Source organism: Triticum urartu, unplaced genomic scaffold, assembly GCF_003073215.2.
Source record: "Triticum urartu cultivar G1812 unplaced genomic scaffold, Tu2.1 TuUngrouped_contig_8735, whole genome shotgun sequence".
Lineage (NCBI taxonomy): Eukaryota > Viridiplantae > Streptophyta > Magnoliopsida > Poales > Poaceae > Triticum > Triticum urartu.
In genome coordinates, this window is record NW_024119714.1 from 1,627 (window position 1) to 11,107 (window position 9,481).

The 9,481-nt window shown below is 41.3% G+C and overlaps 1 protein-coding gene across 2 annotated transcripts; it reads right to left on the minus strand.

The window, feature by feature from the left end:
* Positions 1–848: 848 nt before the first annotated feature.
* LOC125531994 (zinc finger protein ZOP1-like) lies at positions 849–3,158 on the minus strand. 2 transcript variants are annotated; one of them, XM_048696175.1, is made up of 4 exons: positions 2,840–3,158; positions 2,683–2,734; positions 2,444–2,521; positions 849–1,401 (listed from the first exon to the last, which is right to left on the minus strand). In XM_048696175.1, exons 1-4 carry the CDS (start codon positions 3,021–3,023, stop codon positions 1,305–1,307), a joined length of 411 nt encoding a protein of 136 aa, XP_048552132.1. In that variant the 5' UTR covers positions 3,024–3,158; the 3' UTR covers positions 849–1,304. The 2 variants fall into 2 exon arrangements, with proteins under 2 accessions (XP_048552132.1, XP_048552131.1); XM_048696174.1 differs by having other exon boundaries at positions 2,831–3,154.
* Between the last annotated feature and the right edge of the window lie 6,323 nt (positions 3,159–9,481).

Below are 9,481 nucleotides of genomic sequence, written 5' to 3' on the forward strand. Positions count from 1 at the left end.
TCTTATTTGTAATTTTACTTCTTGGCTGGTGTTTCTGTGTGCAAAGGCTAGCGTTCTGCTGTCTTTTCAGTTTTGTCAGGTCGGTATGTACGTGACTTGTAATATGACCCTTACGATATAAATGACACGTATTACCATGAAAAAAAAGTATAGGGGTACTACTACGATCGTGTGAACGCAGGCTGGATCCTGTAGCTGGCTAGGAGTACTAGTTGTCGCAACTTGCATGCATCCTCTTCGGCTAGCAGTAACTGACTATAGCAGCTGCACGTACATGCTGCGTGTGAACACAAGATGGGGTTTTGACTTTGGCTCACCGGTGCAAAAAGGTAACCACAAATATCTATTGACCGATCTGACAGATGGATGTTTTACCCGGATCTGGTGCAGATGGTATACGTGTCTTATGCCAAGCATTACAGTTGACATCCTCCTATATCCTGCATATCGAATGCTGAAAATGCGCATACGGTATCGTTTGCGAGTATATTCCTACGAGGTATTAGTAGTAAAATTATCGAGCTAGCAAGCCGCATGAAAACACTCGCGCTTACTAGTTTCTACTCCCTCCGTCTCATTAATGTACATTTTTTTTAAACATCTTACATTATGAGATGAAGGAGTACCAACATACACACGAATGATAAATTCTGTCATGAAACTGGGCGACTACGACGGCCAGCGCTTGGCCTTGCGAATAACCGACTCTTCTCGGAATGTTCCATCGGATCTCCGTTCGATTTGGTCACGAGCTGCATCTCCCTAAGCAGCCACAATTCTCCGTTCGATTAGTCCTGATTATGTATTAACAAAAAAAGTGGAATTTCCATGTGGGAAACTCAGGTGCATAGAGCAACGAAGAGAAAATTAAGTGCTCGTGGTATGCCAAGTACGCAACATTCAGCGCTACAAAACCTTCTCTGTCAAAGCAACTTCAATCAGGACCAACTATCATCCTACTTCTACGTATATGGTTCAACAAGTTACAGTGAGGTTCCAATTTCACAAAGGGCGATGTATCATAACACATGTTACAGGTTTCCTTTCTGCATGAACATGGTGGGCCAGTCGGCAAATGGTTAGAGAAAAACGACAACTCATAACTGGGCAAACGCTCCGTGGATGATCGCATGAACTTCAATTAACATCCTACAATCATCAGTAACCAGCTCTTTTCCTCGTCAACATGATAGTTGAGATCCAGGGGGCCTCTACAGCTCTACTGCATACTGAAGCTACACCGCATCAACAAAACACTGGGGAGTAGAAACCACCTATCTTGGGGGCAAACTGTTACACCTCGTCTACTCCTTGACCCCCTCTCCCTCTACTTCTTTGTGCATGCCGGTTTGTTCGCCGTGCATTTCTGTGTATGTGCCTGATTGTTCATCGTACGAGTACCTGCAAATACCATATAGCACATCAGCACAGATACTGCCAGCATTCAGAGACCTGCAGCAAGGACTCAGTCATATGGTATATCAACTACGAAAATACTGCAGTTATATGATATGGATGCCGACAAGCAACTTTGTTCTATAAATGGAAAATTGCAGAGCCAGCATATCCATCACTCAGTTACATGAGATTATGGTAACAGCACGGTTTGGATCTGGTACTCGTTTCCACAAACCAGTGTGTCCTGTTCAAACTGACAAAGCTAGTTTTCCCTTACGTTCTGGATATTTCTTGTGTCAAAAGCTTTGTTGGACGCATTCTGCAGTTCTATGGTCAACTGGACATGCATCAAACTAGAAACAAAAAACAACTCGAGCTGAAATGCTCAGGGATACTGGGATGCTTGAGGTAATTAGGTATGGATGCTTCACTAGCAGTGGTCAGTGATTACTTGCCTACAATCAAGCTACTTTTCATATGGGATACACCCTTATTATATATGGGGTACATCTTTTATTACAATGGTTATAAGTGGACACATGTTACACGTAAAAAAAAAAAAACAGGCTAGCAATTGAGAGCAACTGGCAGTAAACCTGGAATCACGCTTATCCACTTTATCATGATGATGCAATTAGATTAACATTACAACGCAACCCAATGAAAAATCACTGTGAAATAAAACAATAAGCAATTCCTCTATAACCGAAAATGACTGCAATGAACCTCGGATCATTCCCGGATAACCAGAACTACACTAAGAAATAACAAACTCGCTACAAAGATTCAAGGATCCAATCCTAACTACCATGATCTACTCCCCTATTTGGATAACGCCCACATGAACATGATAACTTCATCCACATCATAATTATTCCACGGTATACGATTCCTCTAAGCAGGTCATACTGTAATTACCACAAGCATACTAACCAAAAGGGAACCATACTAGAAAGCAAGTTGATGCACCCACAAAAAAGTGGTCAGACACACAGAAAGAAACATTAATTGATTGTGAATGAAAGAAAAACACAAAAAGAAATACCAGGTTCCTGTAGATGCAGCGCAATAACACCCAGATGCAGCATCATAGTAATAGCCTGTGCTGCTGCTGTAATAGTAACTGCATGAAAACCAATAAGGGAGTATAATCAACGCAAGTGATGAGATCAACAGTACAACAGTCAGCTGCTAACTACATATCTCTTGCTGTAACGAAAAACTAAATTATATAATTAGAGTGTAACTGCAGCAAATTACTATAAAGTAAGATCTATAACCTACCCTGACGATGGATCGTAGACATAATCTGAGTCTGCACTTCCATTACCAACCTCTGCAAGAATAACCAAAAGAGTTGCTAACAAGTACAGACATGATTCTTGACAAAAAATAAAAGGAGAGCATGAAATTCACTGAGATAAAAGCTTACTTTCAGCACCTGAGGTTCCAGAAGCATCTTGTGGTACTGGCTCGGGATTGGAACCTGAATCTAAAGTTTTTGCATCAGAATCAGGATTGACATCAGTGTCGTCATTTTCACCGAACATGTCAAAGTTATTATCATCATCATTTGCTATAGCAGTTGTCGCAGAGGTATTGGCAGCTGAAGGACCACTGTCCATCTCCAGTAAGGACGTGGTAGTCGGGCCACTCTCTGTGGCGTCTGCAAATATATCTTCTTCAACTTCTGGTATGCCAAGTCGGGCACGTGCTAGACGTTCATAACCCTCTGCAAAACGCAAAATGATGGAAACATGTAATCAGGTGCGATCCCCATTGAGACAATATTAAGGAATAATTTACAATAAGCATAAAAAAGCACAATGCTCTACAGCTACAAGACTATTCATAAAAGTAGCAAATATCCGCATGGATTTAGACCAACAGGCTCTATCTGCTTCTTATCATTTTCTACCATCACCTTTTGTAAGCTGGGTAGATTCTTAGTTCATCTACCGGTGGGTCATCTTTTGAATGGGGAAAATATATTGTGTGTTTGTTTAATGAGCCATCATGTTAGCTTGACTAAGTTATGTCAACACTCATTTTGTATGGACAATGGTGCTAGCTCCAGAATAGGTGATAGCAGTAGCACGAACCATCTAAAGTACTTCTATTCATTCAAGCGGGTGAATGGATTCAAATGGGTGGTAAGTATTCGGGGCTGTTTGGATGACTACCAATAGTTGCCTTACCAAAATATTGGTCACGCACGACCTTTTTGGCCTCCACTTGGATCACGACCAATTTTGGCTCGCCCCAGCGCGCCCGCATCAATTTTTTCCAAATCGCGGGCGAAACGGCGGCGCGGAAATCAGCCGCCAAAAAATTGGCAGCATCAAGTCGCGCGCGAACTGAGCGCCGAGTACAGAAGGTAGGCAGCGAAATTTCCTCGTCGGTTCCTTCACTTTCCTCTTCTCATCCCAGGCAAACACACAGGAGCGAGCGGAGGGCAAGATCTGCAGCTATCGCCAAGGCCGCTGGATTCCTGCGACAGTACGAGCTTCTCCGGCCGCCGCTGGCGTTGCTCCGTCTCTCATTCTCATCTCTCAATCCAACCACGGTCAGCAGCTCACATCCCCTTCAATCCCACCCCGATCCCCTTTTCTCTTGGCATGATTTGCTTCAATCTGACCTTTTTAATTGGTGATATGCTGCACGTACGTATATACTTGCTAGATCTAAGTACTTGCCTACCAAATCCATGCCCTTTGCCCCTGCTCCCAGTCTTAGATCTCCATATGCAGCATCTGTGAAGTCTTGAAAAGGCAGCCAAGGCACTAGAAATTAGGACATGAGAAGGATATTTGACACAGAGCTAGTTATGAGTCCATACGACCTCTGTTTTTAGAACATTGTTGTTGTCCATAAATTTCTTAGAAGCCGGCTGGACATATATGATTAATTGTTGATTGGGACTTATTATCTCTGTCTCTTATTTCTGGTTCACAAATAGTCAAGCACATATCTGTATTTTTTGTTAATGATTTAGGTGGATCTTTTTATAAGTTACTCATCAGTATTATTAGTTATAAGCAGCTCTGATTTTGTACAATGTAAATATGATTTAGATCATTCATATTAATGTACTTACTATATTGATTCAGATGGACTTGGATCAGCAAAGATACTATTATCTCACCATGTTGTGGCAGAGAACTCTGTATGTCATTGTTCTTCTCTTGGCTCTTTGGTATAGAAACAGAGATGATAGAAAATTTAGAAGTGGAGGAAGAAAGTATGGTCCACTAGTTGAGAGAGACATCTACAGGACTAATGTCCTGGTTAGGCTAATTGACATATCCGATGCAATATGTATCAAGCAACTGCGGATGTCTCGAGCTGTGTTTTACAAGCTATGCATTAGGCTCAGGCAGAAAAAGTTGTTAATTGATACACTACATGTTTCAGTAGAGGAACAAGTAGCAATGTTCCTATACATGATCGGTCAGCATCACACAAATTCATCCATTGGATTTTGGTTCTGGCGATCTAGTGAAACAGTGAGCAGATATTTCAATATTGTTCTTCGTGCGATGGGGGAGTTAGCTCGTGATCTCATTTACGTTAGATCAACGGACACGCACACAAAAATCACTACCAGCCCGGACAGATTCTACCCGTATTTTGAGGTAACCCTTAGACCGTAGATTTATTACTGATTATACAAGATCGACCTAACCCAAGCTTGACATGAACTCCCCTTTCTCATATTCATAGGGATGCATAGGGGCACTAGATGGCACTCATGTTAAGGCTTGTGTTCCTGCCCACATGGTCGACAAGTTTAGGGGCCGCAAGTCATACCCCTCCCAAAATGTGCTAGCAGTTGTTGACTTCGACCCTTGATTCACATATGTTCTAGCTGGTTGGGAGGGCTCTGCCCATGATTCTCTTGTGCTAAAAGATGCCCTCACACGTCCAGGGGGATTAAAAATACCCGAAGGTACATATACAACGTAACATACATGTTTGTCACTGTGTTGTGCCAACTTGACTTTAACTCATTGTTAATACAACATGGCAATATTTCTTGGCTGATGTTGGGTATGCTGCGAGGCCAGGGATATTACCTCCTTATTGTGGTGTGTGCTACCACCTAAATGAATTTGCTGGAGACCGTGACCCAACTACCCCAAAAGAATTGTTGAACCACCGCCATTCATCACTTAGGAACACAGTTGAACGGGCATTTGGGACTCTTAAGAGTCGCTTCAAGATTCTTACTCAAAGGCCCTTCATACCTTTGAAATCTCAGATTAAAGTGGTAGTTTCTTGTTGTGCTTTGCACAATTGGATATTAGAAAATGGTCCAGATGATTATGTTGTGGATGAGGCGACATGGTATGCCAATCTTCCTAGGAGTACTGGGCGGGTTCGTGATCAAGAGGCTGACATACGTGAGTGGGCTGCCAAGCGAGATTTAATTGCTCAGCAAATGTGGACAGATAGAGAGAGTGCATGTGACAATGAGGCTGATGCTATCCCAGCTTAGTATCTTTGATGTATTTCCACGTGATGGAACATTTGAAGGATGTACTGTACCTTTGATGTATTTCCATGTGAGGGAACATTTGAAGGATGTACTGTACCTTTGATGTATTTCCATGTGAGGGAACATTTGAAGGATGTGCTGTACCTTTGATGTATTTCCATGCGAGGGAAAAATTGAACGATGTAGTGTTTCTATTTTAATGACTTTGTGTAAATTATTGTATCATCGTAATATTGTTTGACTTATTTCAATTTAATCTGGTCTCTCTGTCCTATTAAATAGGTTTAGTTATGCCCTGCTGTAAGTTGGATCTGTGATGTTTCATGTTCGTATGCTGACATTTTTTTGAGGGTTTTTGCTTCCAACTCACTTTCTTAATAACTAGTTGTTTGCAATGGTGACCTATCCGTAGGTCATGGGGAAGCATAAGCTCACTCTCAAGACCGAGGAGGACTCCAATCCTCGTGATAAGTACATAACCTGGACTGACGAGGCGACAAGGTTTATGCTTGAATGGTATATCGACCTTCGTAAGGACAAACCTGCAACTTTCAAGTTCAAGAAACAACACCACTTGCAATGTGCTGATGCTCTAAATGGCAAGTTTTTGCTTGGTGTCACTCAAACCCAAGTGGACCGACACAATCGTCAATGCAAGGAGAAGTGGGGCTGGGTGCGTCGTGCCATGGCCAATAGTGGAAATGGCCTTGACAGAACCACTTTCACATTCACACTTTCTGAGTCAGAAAAGCAAAGACTCAATGTAAGTTCTTAGTAGTTTTTTTTCTCTTATTTATATCATGGTATGATTTTGAAATGAGTGGATAGCTGCTATTGTCTATATATATGTATGCTTCATATTCACTGTCTCTTGTTGTGTTTTTTTATACCTGCAACTTCTCTCATGTTTTGTGTTCATTACATCATTATTTTACTCTTTTTACCTTACCTTGTGTGCAGAAAACTACAGTCAATTATCTTACCAGACCCATTAGATTCTTTCATCAATTGGAAGAGTTATTCTCGGATCAATCTCATGCTGATGGCTCACTCGCAGTTGACCAAACCACTGTCAATGTGGATGATGGTAGTGATGACAGCAAGGATGTGAGGGAACTTGAGGGAAATCTAATTCCAGCAGACAATGATGAAGCTGACTTTAACACTATTGATCGTCGCAGTCCTAAAGTCGACTTGGATGGCAATCCATTAAACAAGAACTGCAAGTGTGCATCATCATCACCTTCCAAGAAGCCAACCAAGGGCAAAGCAAACAAGAAGGGCATGGTATCTAATGATGATATGGTAACCAGTATCAAGAAGCTAGTTGAATCCCTTGCATCCCCTATTGTGTCTGTGCAACCAATGCCACCTGCAGATCCTTACGCAAATCTTTGGAAGCGGATCAATGCCCTTACCATCCCAGCTAAGGATAAACTTGAGATTGTTGCCTATCTATCCAAGCCAGACCAAGATATCTTTCGTAGCTATCTTAACTATGCCGATGAAACAATTCTTCGAGAGTGGGTCATTAGCTACTTTGAGCCTCAGTTTCGTGAAGGTGGCAATGATGGATCTGCGGCTCCTCACTGAATTGCCACATGGTTAAATAGAGTTTGTGGCAACCTTTTGTTTATATGGCTAGGAACGCTTTAACACGTAGTGGTAGCATGGATAACATCATCATGCATATTTTTTCTATATACAGCAAACTTGGGTGCATCATGTACTGTTTGTATGGAGTGCATTTGGTGCATGGCTGGCTATTTATCTCCTAGATGGTATGGTAAAGGATGTGAACCTTATTCCGTCTATCATGTATCAGACAATATATGAGCTACTTAATGTATGAGTTTAATTATGTCATTCTGAAGTTCTGGAAATGCAGAGTTTGTGTGCGTATGTGTGTTGGTTAATTCAAAATTTTATTTTTTTGTAGCATGTGATATGTGATTGCTTGTTTACACACAAGTGTTCTTTTATTGGCTGGCATGCAATTTTCAAATTTTTAAACCAAACCAAACAAATGCCAGTCAAATGTGCCAAATATTTGGCTTCAAACCAGACGACATCCAATGGTTTTGCCAAAAAAATTGGCAAGTACTAATGGCTACAATCCAAACAGTCATGACTTGCCAATTTTTTGGTCATGCCCTGGAATTGGTATTTGGTAGGGCAAGATTGGGCTCAATCCAAACAGCCCCATAGTGTCAATAAATCCCACCACATCATCACGATGTGGTTCTTATGTATTGCCCTCAAAAGGGACTAAATAGACCCGACAGAAATCATAAAGTGACATCTCCTTATGCTCATCATATAAATAAAACTCCACCGTAGGTGGTGAGCTCCTAGAATGGAAATGAAAGTTTTGCACAAAGATATTTGTGAGCAAAAGATACTGATCGCATTGGTCGTGGAGGAAAGCGGTAAGGCCTGCCGTCTGAGCCAATTCATGAAAATCTTCATAAATCCCGGCTGCTCTTAAGAAATCCTCGGAAGGCCATTCACACGCCCGAACCTCCGCGGTGCGAGGCTGATTATACTTAGGCTTCGGTACCTTTTCCTTCGAGCTTTGGCTCGATGAGCCCCTCAAGAGTCTCCTCATCATTTTCTGAAAAATTCTGAAATTTTTAGTAACTTCAAAATAAAAGTAAACCAAACTCAATAATATTGATAGCAACTACTCCTACAAGTGCCTAGGGCCTATATCATGCATCAAAACTACTTTTGACCATATAAATTTGACATGCAAGCTCAAGAACAGGGTCACCTAAGCAGCAAAAAATTGCAATGAATAAAGCACTAGAACAAAAACTAATTGTACCAATGGAGGAGCCACATACCAAGGAACAATCTCCCAAAGCAGTTTTGTGAAAGGTGCTTTGAGCAAGGAGATCGAAAATGGCAGCAAGATGAGCTAGAACTCGTGCTTGAGATAGATATTTGTGTTTCTGGGAGGAATATGAAGTATGTGGGTGCAGGAATAAGTGGAGGAGGGCCACCATGGGCCCATGAGGCAGGGGGCGCACCCTAGAGGGTTAGGCGCGCCCTCCACCCTCGTGGGAAGGTGGTTGACCCCCTGGTGTGTTCTCAGTTCCATAAATCCTCAAATATTCTAGAAAAAATCATATTTAATTTTCAGGGCATTTGGAGAACTTTTATTTTCGAGGTATTTTTATATTGCACGGATAATCAGATAACAGACAGAAAAATATTTATTTCTATTTTATTTAATATAAATAACAGAAAGTAAAAGTGGGGTACAGAAGGTTGTGCCTTCTAGTTTCATCCATCTCATGATCATCAAAAGGAATCCACTAACAAGGTTGATCAAGTCTTGTTAACGAACTCATTCCGAATAACATGGAACCGGAGAAATTTCGAATAACACTATGTTACCTCATTGGGGATATGCACATCATCCCCAATAATAAGAATATCATATTTCTTCTTGATAGTAGGAAGAGGAAATTCAAAACCTCCAAATATAATCGATGGAATTTTTCCAATAGAGTTGATACTATGAACTTGAGGTTGTTTCCTCGGAAAGTGTACCGTATGCTCATTACCATTAACATAAAA

What these genes read in the sequence shown, in the direction of transcription:
- LOC125531994 (XM_048696174.1), bottom strand. Translation starts at nt 3,023, where the DNA reads ATGGACAGTGGTCCTTCAGCTGCCAATACCTCTGCGACAACTGCTATA. An exon ending in TGGAACCTCAGGTGCTGAAA is followed by an intron (nt 2,735 to 2,830) that starts GTAAGCTTTTAT and finishes TTATTCTTGCAG; the next exon opens with AGGTTGGTAATGGAAGTGCA. An exon ending in GCTGCATCTACAGGAACCTG is followed by an intron (nt 1,402 to 2,443) that starts GTATTTCTTTTT and finishes TGGTATTTGCAG; the next exon opens with GTACTCGTACGATGAACAAT.